This window comes from Myodes glareolus, chromosome 9 (genome assembly GCF_982192425.1).
Source record: "Myodes glareolus chromosome 9, mMyoGla1.1, whole genome shotgun sequence".
NCBI lineage: Eukaryota > Metazoa > Chordata > Mammalia > Rodentia > Cricetidae > Myodes > Myodes glareolus.
Genome location: NC_142034.1, coordinates 87,823,628 through 87,850,787, shown reverse-complemented (window position 1 = coordinate 87,850,787; position 27,160 = coordinate 87,823,628). Strand labels below are relative to the sequence as shown.

The following is a 27,160-nucleotide window of genomic DNA, read 5'->3' as shown; positions in this document are numbered from 1 at the left end:
GGCCTGGTTGCGACTCCTGCTGGTTCCCATGGAATTCATGTGCAGGCAGAGCCAAGCGCAGAGACTGCGCAGTCTGGCATCACATACTGTGGACAATGTCAGGGCTGCTGCATCTCCCAGAAAGCCCCCATCATCTCCCTCCCACCCTTTACAGAGCTTCCCCTCAGGGGCCCCAGACCTACCTAAGACGACTGTGTTGAAGGAAACCATTTCCTTGTCCTTGCCATCATTGTAGAAGGCTAGGTGCCACAGGCCCACATCCAAGTACTGCACAAACACGGCCTCGTTCTGCACCAGGGTCTGGATGCTACGGCGTTCCCTGGGCGACTCCACCACACTCCACTTCTCCTTTCCATCCAAGCGTTCCATGAAGTCATACTGGGGAGCAGAGAGAGGACAAGGTGTGAGGCCAGTTTTCAGCCTGTACCCTTAGTCAGCACTGCCCATCAGCTAATAGAAAAGTAAAATTTAACTACGCTTTTATAAAGTAAAATTAGCCATATAAGGCGTGAAACAGTGTCAGCTGCAACTTATCATGTCTGTAATGCTAATTATTAATTTATTTTACATGGTACTGGGGTTTGGACCCAGGGCCTTGCGGATGCTAGACAAGGTCTCTGCTACTGAGCTGTAATCCCACCCTTGTTCTATTTTAATTTTGAGATGGAATCTGGATAGCTTTCTTAGGTTGTCTTTGAACTTGTGATCCTTTTGCATCAGCCTCTCATGTAGCTCGATTTATAGGTGCTTGCCAAAACTCCAGTCTTAATTTTTATTTCTATTTTGTAGTGCCGGGAACGAAACTTAAGTTCACATAAATGCTAGACAAGTGTTCTTCCACTGCGCGATATTTGTACTCTGTATTATTATTAATCCTATTTCTATTGGTCACAAGCACACATCGGTAATTCTGGAATAAAAAAATACAATACTTTAATTGCGAGAATTTCCTCCTTACTCTTTCTCTCTGTTTTGTTGGGTATTGGATGCAGGGCCGTTCCCATGCTAGAGTTTACATGCAGGGCTGTGCTCCAGGCTGTGTCCATATTTTACAGGGTTAGGGGATTAGAGTTCAGAAAATCCAAGCATTTCGTTTAAAGTCACATACTTCCTAAGTGGCAAAGCAAAAATCGGGACAAAGTAAGTTCTGTTCAGCTACGACACTTCTGCCTTGGTAGTGCCTGGTCTGAAAGAAACCAACATTTAAATGTTGAAGCCCGTTTCTGTGGAAACCAGGTTGGAAGTTGCTAGAGATGAGCTCAGCATCAATCCAACAGCTAAGGTTTCCGGGGATGAGGGAACGAAGGCTCCAGCGTTAGCCAAGACAGACATGTTCTAAGTACCAGGTGAAATCTCACGGCGGGGGAGAGGGAGCCACTGAAAACTCTTGGGCAGTGACGGATGTGATAAGAGACCATTTGGAGGAATTAGTTTTTGGAGGTGGGATATGAACTGGTCTATAGGGAATGAAAAGTAAGTAGGAAAACTGGTTCAGGAAGTGGAGATTGCAGACAGTCAGGCATGAGGCGAAAAGAGTTTGATGAGGACAGTAAGTGAGGGGCAGGCACTCGGGGGACATTCTAAGGGAGAGAAGCCATGAGTTGCCCAGGGGCTGGACAGGGAAGACGCAGGGAAGGCAAAGAGGACACCGATGTTTCTTCCTGTTGACAAGAAAATCGATAAACCCCAGAAGAAATGGATGAATCTCGCAAACTCACAGTCACCACACAGAACAGTTTCTTGCACTCTGACTCTCAGAGAAGACCCCAAACGAGGAACTTCGGCAGATTAAAAACCTCTGCAGGATAAAGCGCTGTCTACCTTCCCCTCCATGGAAAGAGTCCCACATACATAGCAGACATCAGCTATAACCCCCTCCTGACTTCATAGCCGGAAGCTCCAGGAATTGCCTAACTTGACATCTCCCTCATCAGAATTGCCCATTTTCCAAATCAAAAGCCTTAGTAATCTTAAGCACAAAGGCTCTGCCATTAGACAAACCCACGTTTGAATTCTGACTCCACACTCGCTATTGTTTGACGCGGAGTCTATTTTTATTCTCAGGGGTGGTGGCACCTCAAGTTCAGGAATACAGTACCAGGATGACACAAGGTAATGCTTAGGGCAGTGCCAGGGAGACAAGAAATTAAAAAGTACTTAGTGACTGAGGGCCACCTACGCGCAGAGCGGGAGGACCCCAAGGGAGGCGACACACGGCTCTAGTCGTTCACGTGGGGAGAGCGAGACGGCCATTTCTGGGAAGACGAAACGGCTCACATCTCAGTAAATAAGTGTTTGTGGGGAGCTTCCCTCTGCCCCACACTCCGCTGCCCACCATCGTCCTTATGGGCTGAAATAAATGGTTTGGAGGGATATGACAAACAGATGCGGCTTCCAGAGACCTTTGTAACCGAAGCATTTGTTCCCTAGCAACGTCGTAAATGTCCGACCATGAACGCTGGTGTCTACAGGCGGCTGTGAGCTAGAGCAATGGCTGTACCTTCCTTGGTCGTGAGAGGAGAAGAATAGGCTTCACCTGGGGTCCGAGTTATCACCCTCAGGAGGCAAAGTTTGGGGAAGGTGATTACTTGTGCGGAGCCATTGCTCACGACTAATTTGGGCATCAGTCACCCGGTGCAGAGCTGGCTGGCCAGCCGAGGGACACAGAAATGGCTCAGGACTAGTGGCGGGTCTGGCTGTCCAGCCAATCAAATGACTGGGGAAGAAGGCATTTTTCAGAGTACAGGAAGGGCATTTATTTTGGCTGACTCCTCAGAGGCCTTCTGTGGAGGTTTAGAGGGCAGTTTTCATTTAGGGGAAATCTGCCAGCCGCGGGTTCTCCAACAAGGCGTGAATGGGAGGGCGAGATGGGAGCCGGTGGTCCACACATCTCACTTCTGTATCCCTTTATGGACGTCATCACTTTCTGAGCTCTTTTCTTACTCCCTAAATGACGCAATTGTTCCTGTGCCCGTCGCTAGCCCACACAGAAGGATGCAAGCTGCAGGCACAGGGACTCAGTGGCTGCTGGAGTATCCAGAGTGACAGTCTCAGGGTTTGGGTCAGGCTCCGAGCTCTGGCCTTTCTTGCTTGCTGGCATTTTGTGGAAGCTATCAAGGGCCTGCACCTCTGTCTCCTTGTCCTTGCAATAGGCAAGACAATGGTTTCCATAACAAGACACAGCTCTAAGAACGAACTGAACTGATATACGTGTGCAAATTGTGCGCTTGCAACTTCAGCCATCTTTATTGGACGTCACGCCCCCCTACCAAATCTGCCTAGAGCAGAAACTGATTGGTCAATGTTTGTTAAACATCAAATGAATAAAATAGCCAATTTGTAAATGCATGATATGGAGAGAAACAATATTGGGATGAAGCAACTGTTTTGTCTCCAATGATGATTTCTGCTTCCCTCTTCTGCTGCGCTGTTTTAAGTGGGAGAGGAGAAGAGAGGAGAGCTTTAGCCAGCCCCGCATGACCAGTTAGAATGTGTGTGTGATTGGGGGTTGTGGGCTGGTCGTTTGAAAATTCGTAGACACCATCAAGATTTGAGGGATGCTCAGCACTGTGCTTCCCCGTTCAGCACGATAAACCATGTGAATGAGCTTCCTCCCTGATTGTGCCTCATCTCCCTTCCTTCTTTGACACTCCAACTTGGCGGCCTCTGTGGCAGAGATCACTTTGGCTCCGTAGTTCCATTCCTGCTAGCTGGGCAATGCCGCACAAGCCACCCAATCCTTTCGAGGCTGTCACCAGGTGCCCCCTGAATCTCTCACATACCCTCTCTCCTCTGCTGAGCCTGCCAGGGCCTGGTACCAAACTACGGCAGCAGTGCCATTATAGCTGTGGCCTGGATGTGGCGGTGAGCACCTGGAAGAGATCCTGGAACTCCTCCAAGAACTATCTATCCATCACGGCCGGTGACAACCAGCCTCTGAGATGGTGACCTGCCCCTTCTGCAGGCTTCATGGATTTCTCTGCTCCATTTCTCTTTCCCTTTCCCGGGTACTCCCCAAGATGGCAGCAGATTCCAGCCTTGTGCTCCTCACTCATCAGGCAGAAGAAGACAGGTTACCCACGAGAGTGTGGAGAGCCATTCATTGGTGAAACTGGCCCTCTGGTATCTGTAGAGTGCCTCTCCCAGTTTGCCCGCGGAGCATTCCAGTTGACACACCTGGTCCTCTCTCAGTGAAACATCCGGCTTCTCTACTCATAGGCTGATACAACACAAACATTGTTCATTGCTGCTCCAGGGAGGGTCCAGAGACACAACGCGGGTCTGGGGAGCCAAGTGTGGAGACTGCAGTCCAGGGCAGTGTCCGGGAGCTAGCAAGGAGCTTCTAGGCAGGGAGACCTGCTGGTTCAGGGTGCGTCTGCTCTCTAGGATGTGGTTTCAGACAGTCACCTGCCAGCGCAACTGGCAGAAGGCTGGTACCATAAGGACAGCATTTCCTGAAGCCTGGCTAGAGCTCCATTTTCCATGGGGACTGATAACACAGGCTCAGGACAAGGACCGGCTGCTCCAGGAACAGGAAATGGCCACATTCAGGGACCATGCTCTGCTTAGGTGGCTATAAAGGTCATGGCACGACACATTCTAACAGGTCACATAGCTCCCTGAAGGGCATTAGGAGTATATAACCATAACATAACATAACATAACATAACATAACATAACATAACATAACAAAGAGACACAGTGGCCTCTGTCTCTTTTATACCAGGGGAAGAAGGGGAAACAGTACAATAACCTGGAATAGAAAACGTCCCTCTTCTTCAAGGTGTGCGCTTTCTTTCTCCTCTCCTCCTTCCCTCCCTTCGTCTTCCTTCTCCCTCTCTCTCCCCCTCCCTCTCCCCCTCCTTCCCCACCCCTTCCCCTCTGACCTTGGAGGAACAACCCTGGCTGACTTGCAGGAGAGGGCCGGGCCTGTGAGCCACCACTCATGCCCGGAAGTGGCATGAAAACACAACTTTTACAAGAAGCTGCAGTGGCAGAGAAATAAACCACAGTAAATATTTGACTGATCCAATTATAAATCTCCCCAATTCTTGGCACAGAGTGAGGAGGAATGGTAATTAAGATAACTTAGTGGGTTTCCAGAGGAGCCAGTGGAAAGAAGAGACACCCTGCACTGGCTGAGCCTAGACCTGGGGGCCTGCTACTTTTCCAGAAGGGAAAGCGACCGAGCATTCGACCATCCGCACACAGGGAGCACACAATACCCCAGGTTGCTGCTGGAAGCCTCCAGAACATGTACCTGCTAAGGAGGGCAAGGTTAAAGACAGACCCATTGCCCTTCAGCAAGATGTTATTACTGGGTCCAGGACCCTGGGAAACTGGAAAATAACTTTTCTGTCACTTGGAACGTGTTTGCTGAGGGTTGATGCGACTGGGGAAAACAATAAATGGTGACATTTCCCAGAGCTAGCCTGCTATTCTGCTGCTCCCCGGCAGCATCCTTGGTTTCCTACGTCTGAGGCTGAGTCTCTCTCAGTTGACTGAGCATAGGCAGTCGGTGGGGGGATTATGGGGTGGGCAGCATGTGTGAGCTGGGGCTGCTTGAAGTCCCCATCACCATGTAGCCTGGCTGCATTCAGTGGCACAGAGGGTCACTCGAGTCTTGTGCATCTGTCTCTGCTGCCAGCCAGGCCTGTGGCAACGTGGGCCCAGCTGATTCCGCATCTTGGCTCAGCACAGCCTTTTCTTCTGGCTTTTCAAGGGGGCTGCACGGAGACAGATGGGTGGGAGGACCACAACTGAGTCGTGGATGGGCATGGGGTGGGGTAAGACTTGCTTGAGTGGGCCTGAATGTCTTAGAGCACTGTGTCACTTAATCAAAGGCAAGAGGTTGAAGGAGGACATTCCCTGGGCCACAGTGAAACGGCATTTCCTGGCTCCCACACAGGAAATGGGGCTGCTTTTCCAGATCAGGTAAGAGTCAAGCCCTTTGGATACAGAGAGGACCCAGCTGGGGTTCTTAGCCTCAGGCATCAGGTGAAGTTCACCTGGGAGGTTGGAGTTTGTGATTCATTACTACACAGCTTCTTGCAATGACGAAAGAGTTGTCATCAAAAAGTAAGATGAGTTTACTGTGATTTAGTACTTGCCTTTTTGTTTTGGTTTGCTTTCTTCTGAAACAGGGTCTCACTATGCTGTCCTGTAACTCACTCTGTAGACCAAGCTGGCCTTGAACACACAAAGATCATCCTGTCTCTGTCTCCGGATGCTGTCACTAAAAGCATGTGCCACTATACCTGGCTTTCTAAAAATAATATTTATCTTATTTTTAATTATGTGTATATGCAAATCTCTCTCTCTCTCTCTCTCTCTCTCTCTCTCTCTCTCTCTCTCTCTCTGTGTGTGTGTGTGTGTGTGTGTGTGTGAGAGAGAGAGAGAGAGAGAGAGAGAGAGAGAGAGACAGAGAGAGAGAGAGAGAGAGAGCATGTGCCCATGGAGTCCAGAAGAGGGCTCCCTAGAAGTGGCAGTTACAAGAAGCTCTGAACTGTGTTATATTGGTGCTGGGAACCGAACTTAGGTCCTCTGGAATAGCAGTTAGTACTCTTAATCTCTGAGTCATCTCTTTAGCCCTGCTATTTGTTAGTCTGAGGTTTATTTATTTATTTTTAAATCTTATTGTGTATCACGGGACAGATTGAAATTTATGATTGTGTGATCTGAATGAGAATTGCTCCATAGTAACAAGTCTTTTTCTGTCCCGCCAGTCGACTTCCAAATAATGACACGGAGACTTACTATTAATTATGAAAGCTTGGCCCATAGCTTAGGCTTGTTCCTAACTAGCTCTGACAACTTAAATCAACCCATTCCTCTTAATCTACATCTTACCATGTGTCTTTTTACCTTTCTTTCATTCTGAATGTCTGACTCCCCTCCATATCTTGTTGGCGTCTCCTCTGTGCCTTGACGTCGAGATCCTCCTACTTCCTCCTTCTGCCTGAAAATCTCACCTATACCTCCTGACTAACTATTGGCCCTTCATCTCTTTATTAAACCAGTCACACCAATACATATTAACACAGTGTACAAATATCCCACAACACCCCATATTCTTATACTCCTGAATGCTTGGTCCTCAGTTGGTAGAACGGTTTGGGAATGATTAGAAAGTGTGTTCTCGTTGGAGGAGGTATGTCACTGGGGGTGGGCTCGGAGGTTTCAAAACCCCATGCCATTCCCAGGTAGCTCCCTCTGCCTCCTGCTGGTGGATCAGACGAAAACTCTCTGCTACTGCTCCAGCACCAAGCCTGCCTGCTGCTGCCCTGCTCCCTGCCATGCTGGTCATGGACTCTAACCCTCTGGGAGTACGAACCCACACATTAAATGCTTTCTTTTAGAAGTTGCCTTGGTCACGGTGCCTTGTTACAGCAATAGGAAAGAAACTGAGACGATGATTCTCTGTCTCCGCCTCCCAAGTACTAAGATTATAGGTGTGTGCCGCCAGGCCTGATTTCTAGTTGGCACTTTTGTCAGCCGTAGTGACAAATGTTGATGTGTGTTATCATTTCATGTGCCTAAAAACCTTTGCTCTTTATCTTGGGCGGGAGCAGTGGCCGCTGCGGGGTTAGAGAAAGAGCTTGCCCCCTGGAGCAGGGAGGGCTGCCTGGGCACGGCTTGAAATGGATTTTCAGGAATCAAGATAATCCTTGGCAGCTACTACAAGTTTTCCAAGAACCCAGCTCTCGATGCCAGCCTAGCTGGTAGCTGGCCTGGTTTGCGAGTCCTTTCAAGAGGCCACTGAGGGAGGACTCAGTTGGGCTTGGGCAGAACACACAGAAAGCGTGCCTGGGAAGCTCGGTGTTTTTCTGGGTGTTGCTCACACCTGGATTAAGCGTCGCTGAGAGCCAGCCCCTGTCCAGCTCCCTTTCCTCTCCTAGCCACACTGTAGCATATCCCAATACACCCCAGCCTGATGGCATTTGCACCAGCTGCTCCCTCTGCATGGCTGCCCTTCTCCTGCCCACACAGCTGTCTGTTGCTTGTCAATCCTGTCTTTGCCTGCACATTGCCTCGTCAGGAAGGATGCCTCTGACCGCCCACTCTAAAATACGTTTCTTTGTTTCCATTCTCAGCAGAAGCTCATTACTCCGAAAAATCTTGTTATTCCCCAATTTAGATCTCATCTCTGTCTTCTTGGATATGAGCTACTGAAGGGTGGAGCTTATAGCTAGTGACAGAACATATGTGGTAGCCTAGTGGGGGTGAGTATACGCAAGGTGCGGGGTGTATTTAAAGAATAAAGGAAACCCCTCCACCACACCACCCTGGGACCATGTAGCATCCTGTACCTGACCCCAGATAGGGACCCCCAGTATAGCATTTACCCTACCTATTGCTACCTGAGGATAGCGTGGCATCCTCTGGCTCACCTGTACAGAATACTGCCCACTCCTGCTGTGACCTAGCACCTGCTACCAAAGTACTACCTGTAGAACCCAAAAAACTGGCCACAGACTTACTACGATTGCTTGCAAGAACCTACTAAGCCTGGAGGTTTGCTCCGAAGCTGCACCTGTCTGGTTGATCTGGGACCGCTCCTGATACCTCATTCACATATCATCATAGATTTGCTACAAGACTGAACTTCAAGCACCATTCAGCTGGCCCACAAGCTAAAATATTGGGGAAACAGTCAAGACTCAAACACCCACTCAACCATGGTCAGACCAGATAGCCATACCAATAACCACCACCAGTCACCTATATATAGATGCCTAGGTCCCACTGCAATAATACAAACGGCATAAGTAACCAAGACAACATGTCTTGTCCAGAAATTAGCACTCCCATTGTAATATTTCCCGAGTAAGACAACTTAGCTGATACACAAGACAATGATTTCAAAATAGCAATTATAAAGATGTTAAAAGAACTCAAAGAGAATAAGAATAAATGTCTGAATGAAGACAGAAAAACACAAACAGCTGAATGAAATAATGAAAACAATTTAAAATATGAAAACAGAATTTAATAAAGAGATAGAATCTCTGAAGAAAAGCCAAACTGAAATAAAACTCGAAATAGAAAACTCAGAAAGTCAAACAAAAGGCTCAGAGGAAAGCCTCAGTAGATTGGAGCAAGTAGAAGAAAGGATATCAGGTTTCAAGGACGAGGTAGCGAATTGGACCACCCAGTTAAATAAAATGTTAAATCTAAACAAACAAACAAAACCAGGAATGGAACATCAGTAATTCTGGGACTCTCGAAAAAGACCACATCTATGAACATACAGATGAGAGAGAAGAAATCTTGTTTAAAAGCACAGAAGATATTTTCAACAAAATCATAGGAAAAAAAAACTTCTTAAATATTGCACCTATCAAGGTGCTAGAGGCACACAAAACAGCAAACAGACAGGGTCAGATATTTTCTATGTCATTTAATAATCAAAACACTAAGTGTACAGAAAAAGAAAGGACTTTGAACTCTTCAAGAGAGAAAGACCAAGTTTCAAAGGAGGCAGGCCCATCAGAATAACATCTTACTTTTCAGTGGAGACACTGAAAGTCAGGTGGCCTAGATTAATGATCTACTAGTTCTGAAACACCACAGATGCCAACCTAGATTCCTATACCCAGCAAAAATATCAATCATGAGGTCCAGACAGATGACTCAGTGGTTAAGAGCACTGGCTGCTCTTCCAGAAGTCTTGGATTCAATTCCCAGCACCCACATGGAGGCTTACACCTGTCTGTAACTATAGTCCAATGGGATTCCACATCCTCTTCTGGTGTGCAGATATACATGTAGATAAAAACTCCATATTAAAAAATATTAATCATAATAACAGGAGAAAGTCAAACTTTCTGTGATAGAGATTTAAGGACTTTGTGTCCATTAAGTCAGCTCCACAGAGGAAGTTAAAAGGAATATTTTTGTCTTAAGGACCAAATGCACCCAAAAGAGCATGAGGAATAAGTAAATAATTCCAGAACAATTAATCAGAAGATGTTTAAGAAAACACCACCACAGCAAAACATCAGGAATTAATAAATACTGTTCAATAACAACTCAATATTAATGGTCTCAATTCCCCTAGTTGAAAGTCACAGACTACCAAACTGGGTTAGAAAACAGGCTCCATCTTTTTGGTACCTCGAAGAAGCACAATTCACCATTAATTGATACCACAACAGGGTCAAATGATAGACAAAGGCAGAGCAGGTAAAGCTATTTTACTATGTGACAAAATAAGTCCCAAGGCCAGACAAATCAGAAAACTAGTCAAAGAGAGAGGGAAGGGCATTTTATACCCAATAAAGGAAAGTTCCACCAAAAAGATCCAACAGTTCTAAACATGTACGCACCAAACGCAAGAGCACCTAATTTCACAAATGAAACTCTGCTAGCTCTCAGGTCATAGACTGATCCCAACACAGTGATGGTGGGTGACCTCAAAACCCAACTCTCAACAATATACAAATCATTCAGCAAAAACTCAGTAGAGAAATCCTGAAGGTAAATGACATCAGAAATCAAATATATCTAAGAGACTTCTGTAGGACTTTCCACTCAAACACCAGAGAACGTCTTTCTTCTCAACAGCCCATGGACTGTTCTCCAAAATCAGCCACAAAGTAGGACACAAAGCAAGTCTCGGCAAATGAAGAAATATTGAATCATGTCATGCTTGCTCTTCCAGAGGTCCTGAAATCAAGTCCCAGCACTGTGGTGGCTCACAGCTGTTTATAATGAGATCTGGCGCCCTCTTCTGGCGTGCAGGTAGAACATTATGCATAATAAATAAATCTTAAAAAATATATGAAAATAAACTCAGGGCTGAAATTAATGAAATAGAAAAAAATCACAAAGAATCAATGAAATGAAGAGTTTGTTCTTTAAAAAGATTGACAAAATTGACAAACCTTTAGCCAAAGTAAGCAAGGACCCACATTGATAAAATCAGAGAGTAGGGAGGAAGCATTAGATACTGAGGAAATCCAGAGAATCTTAAGGATAGACTCTATAAACTTCCACTAAATTGGAATATCTAAAAGAATGATGAATTTCTAGCTATATATGACCTATACAAATTAAATCAAGACGGAATAAATAATTTAAACGAGCTCACAACAACCAATGAGGTAGAAGCAGCAATCAAAGATCTCCCAACTTAAAAAAAAAAAAAAAAAAAAAGACCAGGGCCAGATGGATACCCTGCAAAATTCTACCAGAACTTCACAGAACTAATCCGAATCCTCCTTAAATTATTTAAGCTGGTTTGCCCATGCAAAATGTCGAGAGAAAGGCAAACATGTGCACATTTCTACAACCATATTTAATATTTCTTCATATTTGAGTAGGAAGAAACACTGCCATTTCTTTCAATGAAGCCAGTATTATCCCGAATCCAAACCAGACAAAGATACAGCAAAGAAGGGGAGAAAGAAAAACAAAATTATTGATCAACGCAGGGGTAGACATTTTCAACAAAACACTTGGAAGCTGAATTTATGAACACATCAAAAAGATTATTTACTATGATCAAGTTGACATCATCCCAGCTATGTAGACATGGCTCAGCATATATCAATCAATAGACGCAATCTACCACATAAATAGATCCAAGGACAGAAGCCACATGACCATCTCATAGGGCTTAAGTCTTAGCTAACGCACAAGGAAACTGAAGGAGGTCAAGGAAATACAAAGAGGAAAAGCAATAGTGCAAACATCCTTGTTTGCAGCTGATATGATTCCATACATTAACTACTCCCCTGGAAAACTGCAGCTGATAGACCGGAGGCAGTTCTACCCTTAGGACAAGCCTGCGCCCTCACTAACCTTACATTTAGTTGTGGGTTTTGATAAGAGGCAATCCCCTTAGGAATGGGGTAGGAAGGAAAGGAATTCCATTTGTGCCACTCGGTTTGAATGGAAGGGCAACGACCAGGTACTGCCTGTCCAGGGTGAGTCTACTGTTGAAAACCAAGGAGAGCAACAAATGTTGTGAGGGGCCGAGTTTCGGCTGACGCAACACCAAGGTTGAGAGACAGTCCTGGAAGCTGTGATAAAAGCGGGAGGCCTGGGTGCTGGCAACCTAAAAAACGGTGGGAACGCAGGAGGCTTGGCTCGGGCAGTCAAGTGCGTAACCCTACCCTTGGTGGCCAGGGGTCAGTCTCATCAACTGGAAATAGCAGTGGAATTTGGTAGCTCTGTGCCTGAGGTCAGCAGGCGGTCAGCTTCTGGCTCCACCTATCTGCTTTTAACTGCTGAAGAGGCTGGGAACTCTTAATTCCAGTGATTAATTCTAAGTGATTAATACTTAGAAGATTCTGGAAATATGAAGAGCTGCCAGACTATACAGAGTGCTTGCTTCCCACACTCCCAGTGTGGGAGTCACCCCAAGCTCAGACATCAGCCTTCTCAGACGTTTAGCCCAGGAGACTCAGGAAGGTGAGAGAAACTGTCCAGCTCATAGCTGTGTATCTAAGGAAGGCCAGCAGAGGCACAAGGAAGGGAAGCCACTACAGGCAGTCCCACCGACACTAGATCCTTGTCTGGGACGGGCTCAGCGCCAGCATATGCCATAGGTAGGACAAGAGCCCAGAAGATCAACTGATTCCCATACTCTTCCGCCTCCCATGCATAAACCCAGCTTTCCAGTCTTTAGAGCCAGGAGGAAGTGACTTCCACACATCTGCTTCTGCCTTCACTTCTCTTTGCTTTTTTTTGCTGTGTTTATCCTCTTCCGTTCTAACCACACTTTCAGCAGTGTTTTTGCTTGGTAATATTTAAGAATATTAATATTTGAAATGACTTTTACATTTTTATCCCTTTCATTCAATTCATATGTTTTTCTAAACACCTTTTTTATTACTAGGAAACCTTTTCCCTTTTCCTTTAAATATTTTGCTTCCCTCTTTTTTTCTTTGGTAAAGCTTCCCATTTTATAGTATGCTGCACTAGTATTTAAAAAAATCTTCATGTTTCTATTTTTAATTCCTCCTTATATTTATTTAATTTATTTTTGACTTTCACATGATTGGGGAATCTTTTTTATTGTTGTTGTTTGTTTTATTTTTTTCCTAATAGCTTGCTCTTTTCTCTTCTCTCAAAACATTCTTCTCCATTCTTCTTTGTATTTTCTTTCCCCGCCCCTTCCTTTATTTGATCCACTTAGTCTTTTTCCATTCATCCTAAATGACTTTGAACATCATAGCACATTCTGCATTAGCATTTACCAATTGTCTTGTTATGGTCATCCAAAGTAGGGCATTATATCACTCAATTATAAGTGTATTTCTTCATCAGGCCTTCATAGTTTGGTGCCGTATAGCTGTTCATTTTCTCTTCTCTGAGTGACATGGGAGAATAAGGACTAAGCAAGAGCACCCAGTAAGAAGACCCCTCAATAAACCAGAAAGATAGTTAAACTAACAAAGAGGTAGCAACCACAACACAGATACAGGAAACATGAAAAAATATTACTCCTCCCAAAGATACTAACTCCTCAACTATCAGATTAAAAGATGTCGAAACACGTGAAGATGCTGGATGAAGATGCTATAAGTTTACTGGTAAAACCAATCAGTGACCACAAAGAAGTTACACAGAAACATCTGAATTCAATTCAGGGAGCAGAGAGGGAAGCCAGCAACGTAGAGGAAAGGCCAGTGGATGAGGTAACCAGACACATGGATGGAAAGACCAGCATCATGGGATAAAAATCTAGCAAAGAAGTTTGTAAAAAAAGAATTGTAAAACACAGAGAGTTAAATAAAAAACGCAATGTTTTTTATTTAGCACTACCAGAAGAAGACTTGACCAAGCAGAGCAAAGACAATCAGGGGTAGGAGAAGAAGATTAGGGAAATATATTCAAAGAAGAACACTGGAACTGATGGAGCTTGTGATCAAACTGGACTCTCTGAATGTGGCTGACAACGAGGACTGACTGAAAAGCCAAGGACAATGGCACTGGGTTTTGATTCTACTGCATGGACTAGCTTTGTGAAAGACTAGTTTGTTTGGATGCTCACCTTCCTAGACCTGGATGGAGGTGGGAGGTCCTTGGACTTCCCACAGGGCAGGGAACCCTGACTGCTTTTAGGACTGGAGGGGAGGAGGTGGAAATTTTAATAAATAAATAAATAAATAAAAAAGAGTACAACCACATCATCTCAGAACTCTGGAATATAATCAAGAGAACAAACTTAAAATCTACAAGATAAAGGAAAGCACTGAGATCCAATTAAGGAAATAGAGAGTCTATTTAATGAAATTATAGCAGAAAATTATTTAAATTTGGAGAAAGAAATGGTCATTCAAATGCAAGAAGCATTTAGCATACCATAGACATGATTAGAGAAGGGTCCCCCATGAGGCTCTATAGTCAAAATGTCAAAAGGAATCAATATTAACAACTCCAAGGGAAGAGCAACAGCTCACCTACAAATGTAAGCTCATTGGAATAATATCAGAGCTCTCATAAGCAACCCTAGAAGCCAGGACGTTATTGAACAATATATCTCAAGTCTTGAAAGCAGATGACTGCTAAGTAAATCCATCCTTTGAAGTTGAGGGACAAGTTAGGCTATTTCTATACAAGCACAAATAAAGACATTCATAACCAAGTCTGAGCTAGGAAGAAGGTAGCCTCATTCTGATTAAGGGAACAGTCTACCAAGAGGACATTGCTATTGTAACAGTATATGCACTGAACACGTGTATACTTAACATCATTAAACAAATACTACTAGAGGCGAAGCCACAGGCTAATCTTAGTGCAATAATAGTGGGTGACTTTAATACCCTACTCTTGCCAAGATAGAGGTCATCACAAAAAAAGAAGAGGAAAATGTCTAGAATGAAATCATAGATTAAGTAGATTTAGCAGACATCTACTGAATATTCCACTACAATACTGCAGAATATGCATTCTTCTCAGCAGCACATGAAACTGTCTATAAGGCAGGTCATATGTTAAGACACGAAGCAAGTCTAAACAAATTCAGGAAAAGTAAAGTAATTATATGTAGCTTATCTGATCACAATAGAATAAAATTAGGAACCAATAGTAAGAGAAAAATATAGAACATATGTAAATTAAAGGAGATTAATTTCTTGGGAGTTTTTGCTTTTATGTTTTCTTTTCTAGTTCTGGGGTTTTGGGAACCAAGTCTTGAGCTTGCTAGGCAAATACTCTACCATGCAATGAAAGCCTCCATTCCAGCACATGGAGATTAAATAGCACACTGTCGAATGATGGGTGGGTAACTGAAAAAATCAAAAAAGAAATCAAAACATTCCAAAGGGTGCTATATAGGCTCTTAGGGGAGAAAAGACACCATCGGGTCTTGCCCAACTGTGAATCCTATGATGTATGAGGCCAAGTGCAAAAATGGCACTACCGTTACTGGGGTAACTACCTGTTCTTCAACTTGATTTTACATTCACTCCACAGGAGGAGAGCCATGTTTGGTACTGTAAATCTGATTTAGAAAGCATGGTCAGAGAGATCCTAGGCCCTAGCAGGAAGCTGAATACAGTTGTTTAGGTAAACTGACATGTTATCAAGCTGTCATCTGAATATTTGTAGTATTTACCCAGAGACGAAAACTGCTCTAATTCTTAATCAGTGAAGCCTCTTCCAGTGAGTAATGGAGAATGAAGAAAACCATGGCTACAGAAGTTGGTGAGCAGCGGTGATGTATTAGTGTTCATCAAAAACCATTTATTTATATCATCTCTAAGTTATTTATACTAAGTCTCAGGAAACATTGCAGAAGAAGGGGACCAAAGATAGCAAGAGCCAGAAGATAAGGAAAAGGGCTGTAAAATGTCATTTTCTGGCAAGACACAGCCATTGCAGTCATGAACTCACAGCAGGTGTGAATGCCTACACTAGGTCTATAAAAGGAGAATCAGGCACGGATAGAAGAGGGACTCATGGGGTCTTACCTTTCACCACTTAACTCCCTAAACTCAACTCCCTAGATACAGGAATCACGAAAAACATTGCTTTCAGTTCTGTGCCCACCGAGGACTACACCAGGCTACAGCAGACATTTCTAATCCAATGGTTAAACGGACGGGTCTTTGCTAAACTAAAGAGGTCACAAAACAAAACTAAAAGTCATGTGCCTGGGCAAGGGGCTTGCTGACAGGAGTTGTTAGGGATGGGAGGTAGATAAGAGGGGGGAAGGGTGAGGGGAGTAATCAGACATGATATATGCATGTGTGACATTATCAAACAACAAAATTAATTAACATTGCTGTATAAAAAGATTAGGAAAGAAATTAATAAACTAGAAGTTAGAAAAACAGTACAAAGAACAGTACAAAGAATTTATAAAACAAAAATTTGAACCTTATAATTGACAAACCTTTCACCAAACTAAGCAAAAGAGAGAAGAGATCAAAGTTAAAAAAAATTAGAGATAAAATTAGAACCATCATAACAATTACTGAAGAAATTCATAAACTCACTATGACAAAAACATATATTACACTGAATTGAAAATCTAAAAGAAATGGATGAACTTCTAGATGCATATGATCTGCCAAAATTAAACCAAGATGAGATAAATAATTTAAACAGATCTATAAGAAGCAGTGAGATTGAACAAGTAATAAAAAATTTCCCAACTATAAAAAGCCAGGGCCCAGATGGATTCATTGCTGAATTCTACCAGACCTTCCAAGAACTGACACCAAAGCTTCTCAAATTATTCCACAAAAACAGGAAAGGAAGGAATAGGACCAAACTCTAGTTATGAAGACGGTATTATCCCAAAACCCAAAATGAATAAAAACATAACAGGAAAGTTATAAACCATTGTCCCTGATGAACATAGATTCAAAAATTTCAACTAAATACCTGCAATCTTAATTCAAGACTATATAAAAATATTATGTATTTTCATGACCAAGTAGGCATTGACAAAGGATGTAGGGATGATTTAACAAGTATAAATAAATGAGTATAATACACCATATAAATGGACTCAAGGGCAGAGAACACATGGTCATCTTAGCAGATGGAGAAGGGGTTTTCTAAGAAAATCCAACTCCCCTACATGATAAAAGTCCTAGAGAAATTTAGGATACAAGGAACATATGTTAACATAATAAAGACTATTTATGACAAACAGAGCAATCTTTGTATTTAATAGGAGAAAAACTCAAAACACTCCCACTAAAATCAAGAATAAGACAAGGGTGTCTACTTTCCTCTAAGTCAGTATAGTGCTAGAATTCTCAGCAACAGCAAGAAGATAAGAGAAGCAATTAAAAGAGATATAATTGGGAAAGCATCTGTGGTGGTCTGAATGGGAATGGTCCCATAGGCTTATATATTTGAATGCTTGGTTGGTAGAAGGATTAGGAGGTGTGGCCTTGTTGGAGGAGATGTGGCATTGGGGGCAGGCTTTGAAGTTTAAAAACCCAGTGCCGTTCTCTGTGAGTTCTCTCTCTCTCTGCCTCTAGGTTGGGTCTCAATGTGTAAGTTCTCTACTACAGTTTCAGCGCCATGCTTGCTGTCCTGTGCCAGGCTTTCCACCATGATGGTCAGGGACTCTCACCCTTGGAAATGGGAAATTCCCAATAAACTCTTTCTTCTATATGTTACCTTGGCACGACATCTTATCAGATAGCAAAGCAACTAAAACAGCATCTTTATTTGAAGATGTTATGATTCTATGTACAGGAGACCCCGAAGACCCTCCTTTCCAAGGAAACTCTTAGTTCTGATAAACACTTTGAGAAGAACTGTCAGGATACAAATTAACATAACAAAATCAGTAACCTTCATCCATCCCAATAACAAACACACTGAGGGAAAAAAACAGGGAAGCAATCTCATTAAAAATTGCCTCAGAAATTTCTGGTAATGAACCACCCAAGGATCTGAACAACCTCTATAATTAAAATTTTAAAACATCCAAGAGAGAATTGAAGGAGACATGGGTGGATGGAAAGACCTCCCATATTCATGCGCTGGAAAGATCAACATTGTGAAAATAGCCTTCTTACCAAAATATCTTACTGAAAGCAATCTGCATATTCAATACAATCTCCATCAAAATGTCAAAACTACTTTTCACAGAAACACAGACACAGTCTTAACATTCATTTGGAAGCAGAGAAGAACTCAGGTAGCCAAGGCAACCCCGAGCAAAAAGTATAATGCTGGCGCTATCACTATACTCAATTTCAAACTACAGCATAGAGCCATAGTCATGGGAGCAGAATGGCACTGGTTAAAAAAAAACAAAAAACAAGCGAACAAACAAAACCAGTTGTAGACCAACAGAACAGGAAAATTCTGACATAAGCCCACACAAATACAACCACTTGATTTTTTATTATTTCTTTTTATTTTTGAGATTATAGCATAATTACATCATTTGCCCTTCCCTTTCCTCCTCTGAAGCTTCCCGTATACCTCCGTTTGCTCTCTTTCAAATTCAAGGACTGTTTTTTCATTAATTATTGCTGTATACGTATATATATATATATATATATATATATATATATATATCCTAAATATATAAGTATAATGTGCTCAGTCTGCATGATTTAATTATCTGTATGTTTTCAGGGCTGACCATTTGGTGTTGGATAAACAGTTGGTGTACCTTTCCCTGGGGAAGAATATTTCCCCTGCCTTAGCTTGCCTTAATTCTTTGTGTAGGATTAGGCCTCATGTGATCTCCCCCATCCTTTTTAGTCTGTCTATTGTTGTCTTTGGGCAGTCATGTTGGTGAGACTTTATGCTGTAACTTTTGATATTTCTTGGAGATGCAATCTCAAAGCAAACTTCCTCTTTCTCAGGCTCCTACAATCTTTCCATCCCCCTCTCCTGCAATGGTTCCTGAGCCTTAGGCAGCTACTGGATTTTTGACAAAGAAGCAATAAACACTCATTGGAGAGAAGAGCTTCTTCTACAAATGGTGCCGAAAAAGCTGGATATCCAAAGGTAAAAGATTGAAGAATGAAAACAGATCATCTTTCACCTTACACAACACCGAATGCCAAATGGATCAATGACCTTAGCGTGAGACCCAAGGCCCTCTAAAATGGCAGAGGATAAAAGTAGAGAAAACACTCCAGGATGTAGACACGGGTAAGAACTTTCTGAATATGACCCTGGTCCCTCAGAAAATAAGAACAACTACCAACAAATAGGACTTCATGAAGTTAAAATCGCATCTACAAATAATGGAAATGTTAACCGAGTGAAAGATTGCTTTGCCAGCTATCCTTGTATCAGAGGAGAAATATCTGGAATTTATTAATAATTAAGAAAACCAAACAGCAACAACACTACTCCAACAACTAAAAAAATAGTCACCTTAGATGTCTATCACCAGATGAATGGTGTGGATAAAGAAAGTGTGGCAATACACAATATGGGATTTTATCCATTGTAAAGAAAAATGAAATCGTAATATTGACAGGAAAATGTACAGAACAGGAATTCATTGTCAAATGACATACACCATTCTCAGACAAATACTGCATGTTTTTCTTATTTGGAGAATATGGATTTAGGTGTGTGTGTGTGTGTGTGTGTGTGTGTATGTGTGTGTGTGTGTGTGTGTGCCATGAAAGAAGAAAGGGGAACCTGAGAAAGAGAAAGAGATCTTAAGGGGTGGCGGAAGAGAAAGTAATCAAACACATGAGGTACAAAAGTGGAAGGGGGTATTTGGAGAAAGAAAAAAAGTGACTAAGAGGAAGGGACTGGGGAGAACAAAACAGAAAGGGGGTGAATAGGAAGGAAGTATAAAGACATACGTATTAAAATGCTTTAACGGGGCTCATCACTTTAACGAAATAATTTGATTTAACTTTATGTTCCCAGCTTGAAGGTGACTCAGGGCCTTAGAGTTCTTCTATGCTTTCTCCTTTGAAAAAAAGATATCTGCTTCAACCTGGGGTATACACCCCGGCCTGCATATGTGCCAACTCAACATGGGGACACAGCCATGAAGTCCTCAGAGGTTGCAAGACACAGTTCAAAAAAAAAAAGAAGAAGCTGCAAATTGGTGGTGAGCTAGGGCTAAGAAACAGCATTTTCAGCTGGGCATGGCGATGCACGTCTTTAATCCCTGCACTGGGGAGGCAGAGGCAGGGCAATCTCTGAGTTTGAGGCCAGCCTGGTCTGCAGAGCAAGTTCAAGGACAGCCAGGGCTACCCAGAGAAACCTTGTCTTGAGAAACCAAAGCCAGCCAACTAAGAAAAGAAGCAGAAGAAGCAGCAGTTTCTAGAAAGAAGACAACAGTGGACAGAAGATACAGCTCAGCCAGGCACCGATAAGACCCTGGGTTCGAGTTCCCAGCTCTGCAAAAACCATGAAGACAAAGAGCACGCATCTTGTAAAGCGTTGTTCCAGTCTCCACCCAAGGATATAGCTCCTGCTTTTCCCCCTCTTTCCCCATCATTACACTTGCTTAGTACACCTTCCTCAATTCATCTTGGGTGGCTGCTCCTCCTGGAGGCCGCTCTGCAATCCTTCCCAGGTGAGAAGGGTCCTAGGCTTATGTCTCATGACCGGCTGTATCCTCAAACCTTGAGGAGTAACAGTAGTTACTGTGTAGCTGAAGGGCAGAGCAAGTGATCTATGGCTTAAGCTTGGGGCGGGGGGGATCGTACAAAAATACAGTGTTTGCAGGGGGACTGCTCTCCACCTCTTGCCCACACAGAGAGGAGTGTCCTGAGGCTTATATGGTGGAAGGCAGAATGTCCCAGCAGAGGTACCTAAACCTTGCTTGCTTGCCTATATGTAGGGGGATGGAAGGAGATAAGAATCACTCGATAGAGTGGATGCATTCTAAGCACTGCGATCCAGGCTAGGGCCTTAAGGAACTGTTGAACACTCAGTTTTCATATCAGTACCAGCTTTGGCCAGAGGCCCAGCCAGCCTCCCTGTAGAGCCCCTGGTTGCTAGGCTACCTGAGAGCGAGGAGTGAGGACTGCAGACCAGTTAGACTGATTGATTGATCTCTGTAGGGTGCTTACTATTTGTGGGGCGTTCTCTCATTTATCCTCACAACAACCTGATGAGGAATGGTCCTCACGTTGTGGATGCTGAAACGGAATCTAGAGAGAGGAACCTGTGGACATGCCAGCTACTGTGTGGCAGGGGTAAAATTCAAACTCTGCCAAGAAAGGCTGTGGTGTCCTTTCTCATCTGCCCCAGCCGGCCCCTCAGGACCCTCCCCAATTGATGCTGCTGCCATCTGTGTTAGTCACCTTTACACTGCTGTGACAAAATATTTGAGAAAGTCAACGAAGGGAAGGAAGGTTTACTTTGACTCACACTTTCAAAGGTCTTAGTCCATGGTAGCTGGCTCCATTGCTTTTAGGCCTGTGTCAAGGCAGGGGCATCACGGCCATGTGGAGCAAAGCCGTGTGCTAAGACAGGAAGGGGCAGGGACAAGATCATCCTTCAAAGGCTCCAGTGACCTACTTCTTCAAACTAGGCTTCACCAACAAATAATCTGCTCTGCTATCTAGAACTCGTGCTACAATCAACTTATCAAGTATTAATCCACTAATAAAATTCGCCTTCCTATAGACTGACCGCCTCCCAACAGAACTGGTTCCTGGGAACCAAAGCGTTCAACACAGGACAGTTTGCATACAACCAAGAATGACACCGTAATTTCTCTCTGTGTGTGCTCACACATGCACACCCTAACTTCTCAGAGTTTTACTGAATCTCTGACTTGCCATTTCAGCTAGACTGGCTGGTTGGATGAGTCTCTGTGTTTACCTGTTTTCACCCTTATACCCATGCTGGAGTTATAGGCATACACTACCATGCTGGGTTTTTTTCTTTATGTGGGTGCTGGGGATGCAAAATCCTATCTTCCAGCTTGTGCAGGGAACACTTGGCCCCCTGAACCATCTCAACTGAGACGTCCCAACACTGTCATTTTTTAGCTTGCCAATACTGTGTCTCCTTACAGTAGAGATGATGCCTTTTCTTCTCATATCTGCAATGTAGACATTGCACAAACATTTGCTGAGCCTGTGGCTGGGCAAATTTTAGGCTTCATTCTCCTACAAGGCAAAGCCCTCATTTCGTAGCCTTTAGGTCTAGTCCATGAGCAGAGTGGAAGATGCTACTCTGAAGACTCAATAACCCAGACAGCCTTGGGGTTAAAGTCAGTGAAACCAATGAGCAACTCAAGTCCTTTCCAAGATGCATGAAAGTCACTGTACCCCAAGGCCAGGGGTGGGCACATTCTACTGCTCAGTGTCCTGCTGACACGGTTACTTATTTATGGCACTTTTCCATCTACTTGTCTGCAGCTAATTCTTCATCAAAAAATGTCACATTTGTCTCCTTGCCCTCCCAAGATCAATAGGAGGGTCTCTCTCTCTCTCTCTCTCTCTCTCTCTCTCTCTCTCTCTCTCTCTCTCTCTCACACACACACACACACACACACACACACACATACACACACACAAAAATCTATCAAACATATCACCAAGAAGAACGAACCAAGACTTTCTTTTGGGGCCATGTCAGTATGGCTCCTGGCAGCACTTGGTGCCTCCACTCTTAGGGCTACTGCTCTAAAGGTTTGACAGACTGTGAGCTCTCTGAGCGGCATTTCCATCCAAGCAATTCATTGCAAGGGAATGGTTAAAAAGTCCATGCACAGGGATCTCAAAGGTGCTTACTGAAGAATGATTACTTACTAAAAAGGAGGATTGGCTAACTTTTTTTTTTTAAAAAAAAATCTAGACTAATTTTAAAGCCATTTAAAAAGAGTTTATGAAAGAATATTCAGATTTGGAAAGATTTCCCCTCACTATCAGTAAGCAGAGTTTTAAAAAAAATGTTACATGTGTTTATTTAGTTCAAGGGGCACAGATCTGTCATGGCGTGTTGAGGTCAGAGGAGAACTTTTGGGAGGCAGTTTTCTCTTATCACATAAGCACCTGGGATCAAACTCAGGGTATCAGGCTTAGTGGTTTATTCGCACTGAGCCATTTCAAGACTCTGATCATATACATATGTATATATATATACACACATATATGTATATATATGAGTTTTGTTTTGAATCTATATTTATATATATAAGCTTTTCTAACGAAAAAATATATCCTTAGAAAGGTTTTTTTTTTTTTTAAACTTATGTGTGTGCCTGTGTATGGGTGTGTGCATGTGAGTACAGGACCCTCAGAAGTCCAGAAGGGGGCAGCAGATGCCCTGGAGCTGGAGTCCTAAGTGGTTGAGAGCTGCCCAATATGGTTGCTGGGAACCAAACTCAGGCCCTCTGCAAGAGCAGTCAGTACTCTTAACTGCTGAACCATATCTCCAGTCTTCGACCCCACATTTTTAAAGCAATGATTAAAATGTGTCAGTGGAAAAGTATTTTCTATTTTTCCTACCAGCACCATAATAAGGAAAACACAAGTCAAACCATTGTCCAGAGAGGCGGGTGGAATCTGCGTGGAAGTTCTGAAACGCTTGAGAGTGGCTTCCTTCCGTTTCTGTGGCGGCACAATTCTAGGCACCCTATGAAGGCTTTCTCGCCAGTATCTCACCACACTGCCATAAGCACATCATCTTTCCATGCCCGTTTTACAGGTGAGGAGGGATCCTTAAGCACAGAGATGCCAACGAGTTGCCCAAGGCCACACAACCTGGAAGTGCTAGAAGCTGTAATTGGTCTGTATTGGCCTGTACTGCAGATTCCCATTCTCTGTGTCTAGACCAGCTGCACAACTATTCCATAGGATGCCCATTGAAACACGATTTCAAAAATATACATTTTAACATCTTAAAAATGACGATGCAGCCCCACACTAACGTGATTTAGATAGCAGTGTCTAGTTGTCTGAAGGTACTTGGGATGAGGGAGTGAGAGGTCATTTTAATAAATGAGAAATTATGTAATTAGGATTTTACCTTGTAACAAACCTCTCTAATTAAAGAATATATTTTTTCTCATAGTTATGAAAATTTGGGTATATTTGCAAATATCTAGTGGTTGTTTGTATGAATACTCAGTTTGTACACGCACGCACACACACACACACACACACACACAAATGTGACACCAAATATTTCACTCCATCTCAGCCTCATCGATCGCCAAACACATCCTGTTTTCAGAGATGTCAAGAGATGGGCATGACTCGCATCTTAGAGTAGATGCAGCACACGAAACAGCCTTACAGCTTTTCAGCTGGTTAGCCCAACACAAGTAAAAAGGACATTTTTTTTTTTTTTGGTAGCAAAAGTGGATGCTTCCATCCAGTTTCTCCAGGATCTCTTTTTATGTTTTCTTAATTGTCCCCCTTGAAGTGCCCATGACGAGTTTGCCAATTTGCCCCTTGCTTCTCAGGCTGTATCCTTCAGCACAGAGCCTTCTGTGAGCACTGGGCACCCTGAGTGCTGCCTTCTCTGGTGCTCCCTTCATCGACTTAATGAAATTCCTGGTTTTGACAGGAGTTGTAATTTTGCTCTGTAGCAACGAGGCTTACGTCCTGGAGATGCTCTTGGGAATGACTGAGTACCAGAGAGGAAGGTGCCTGACCTTCGTGTCTGACACAAAGCAACTCCGTGACCCTGTGCGTCCATATGTCAAATGGGGGTGCTACTAATAGACCTGTTGTAAGGATAAACTAAGTTAATTCATATAAAGCAATTAGTCTGAGGGACGCTGAAGTCCTCAATAATAACACCAGCCACGATTACTATCAGTCCAAAGTGGTGTGTGTGTGTGTGTGTGTGTGTGTGTGTGTCTGTAGAACATTTTTACGTGAGCAGATAAATGTTTAAAAAAAGCATCTTTACCTAGAAGTCCTTTGGTGGTCATTTGAAAGGCCCTTAATATCTGAGCATTCAGAACAAAGTCTTAACATCCTTGAATGATGGTTTGAACTTCTACAACTGTCACTTATTAGAGCTAAAGACGTGCACAAGGCTCCCTCTGATCGCAGGCTGATGAGTGTCTGCTTGGATAAATTCATACACGCAGCCACAGTGGAGGCGCTTGTTCAAGCAAACGCAGGGAGAGAAGAGGCACCTGCTTGTGCCACGATGTAAACCAGGAGTGGAATTACAAATGAACACCACATATCTGAGAACGGAAATTTCTCTCTCTCTCTCTCTCTCTCTCTCTCTCTCTCTCTCTCTCTCTCTCTCTGTCTCTCTCTCTCTCACAGTAGAGCTCAATTGGCCTTGAACTCATGGTTCCCTGCCTCAGCCTCCCAAGCTCTAGAATTTCAAACTTTTGCTACCAAGACCGGTGAGATTAGAAAAAACAAAGCAAACCAAAGACTATCGAGTCTCAAGCTTGAGTGAGACTCGTCTCCTTTTATAACTAAGGTGAGAGTTATGAGGAGTTGTTAGACATTTTAAATGATTTAACCTTGAAATAATTATTTCCCCTCACTTCGCTTTCAAGCTGGAGGATCAATTTAATTGAAGAGCATCCACAGCCTGTAAGGGAAATGATTAAAGAAAGCTCCGCTTCTATTCACAGCCACGAAAGTATATTCATTATGATTTTTTTTTGGTCAAAAGTGTGCAAAGAAAACAAAGTATATAAATCAATTGCATCTTGAGGCTGACTGAGATTACAGGTACCACCAGACGCTTACCCAGGCTTGAGTCACTGAAAGCAGACCCCACGGTGACACAGCCTTACTTTTCTTAAAGAGAGACTACAAAAGTTAAGAGGCTATAAGAAATATACTAACAAATATCCATTTCCACCAATTCAAATGAGTAAATCTTAAGGTATTAACATTCTTATTTTCAATCTCTATCTGTGTTATATGTGATATATAATCTAGTATGCATAAAAATATGTACTTCAAAAATCCAAATTTCAGTTCTACTCTGTAGTTTCCTTAGAAGGAACTTTCAGGAGTTTATTTCCATGAGAGATACATTCTTCTGAATTCATGAGTTTCATATTCATGTGTTAGACCAATAGCTGACTGAAATAGTTATGAAAAATTACATCTGTAGTAAGTAAGGGTGTTTCCCCCCCCCCTTGCTGCTGTTGCCTAAGCAATACGGCATAAAAACTGTTTAGCCAGCACTGGCACTGGGTTGGGGAATATAAGTCATCGAGAGAGGGTTTAAAGTGGATTTCACATAAATACTATGCCATTATATAAAAGGGAAGTGAGCATCCTAGGATGTTGGTGTGCTGGAACCAGTCCCCACAGATGCTGAGGATGACTGTGCATATAGTGAACAAGAACACAGACATTATTATTATAAAGTATGGGTGGATTTGGAACCATAAACTATATGCAAATAAAACTGTCACTTTTATGTTTTATACCTGGGGTTCTTCAAAAGATTTTATTAGACGATAAAGGTCCTTTGCTTGGAAAACGGACACATTCTTGACTTGCAGAGCCTCCAGGATTCTTTTGGGGCTAATTATGAGACACAGCGATACCCTCTGACCCACTCCTCTTAGCCTTCTCTGTCTTTGGGTTCCATGAAATCCAGCATCATGGTTTGAAAAACACACAGTGTATCTTTTTGTTTCTTCTTTTTGTCAACTTGACACAAGTCAGAGCTATCTAGGAAGTTAAAAATGCCTCCATCGGATTGCCTGTAAGCTAACCTATGGAACATTTTCTTGATGAATGATTGAAGCAGAAGGCCCAGCGTATTGGAGTGCTATCCCTGGGCTGCTGGCCTGGGTGCTAGAAAAACGTGTAATGAGCAAGTTATGGGGACCAAACGAGCAAACAGGGCTTTTCCTTAGCCCCTGCTTCAGTTCCTGCCTTGACTTCCTGTTCTGACTTCTCTCGTGGCGGACTGTGACTAAGATGTGAAGCCAAACTAACCCCTTCCTACCCAAGCTGCTTTGGATCATAGTGTTTTATCACAGTGTGTTCGTCAGGTTTCTATTGCTGTGAAGATACACCATGACCATGACAACTATTATAAAGGAAACATTTAATTAGTGGCTGCTCGCTTACAGTTCAGAGGTTCAGTCCATCATAGCAGGGAGTATGGTCACATGCAGGCAGGCAGGGTGCTGGAGAGACAGCCCAATGTCCTATATCTTATACGCAACAGGAAGTGGACTGATACACTTGGTGGTATCCCGAGTATGTGAAACCTCAAAGCCTGCCCCCACAGTGACACACTTCCTCCAACAAGGTCATATCCACTTCAACAAAGCCACACTTCTGAA

General features: G+C 43.2%; 1 protein-coding gene across 4 annotated transcripts in view; it reads right to left on the bottom strand.

The window, feature by feature from the left end:
- Positions 1 to 27,160, bottom strand: part of Tenm2 (teneurin transmembrane protein 2) — a 1,241,175-nt gene that overhangs the window by 164,781 nt on the left and 1,049,234 nt on the right. For all 4 annotated transcript variants that reach the window (XM_085694277.2, XM_085694278.2, XM_085694281.2 and 1 more), the window contains one exon: positions 183 to 378. In XM_085694277.2, coding sequence (XP_085550403.1) covers positions 183 to 378 — 196 coding nt within the window. The remainder of the gene's footprint in view (positions 1 to 182; positions 379 to 27,160) is intronic.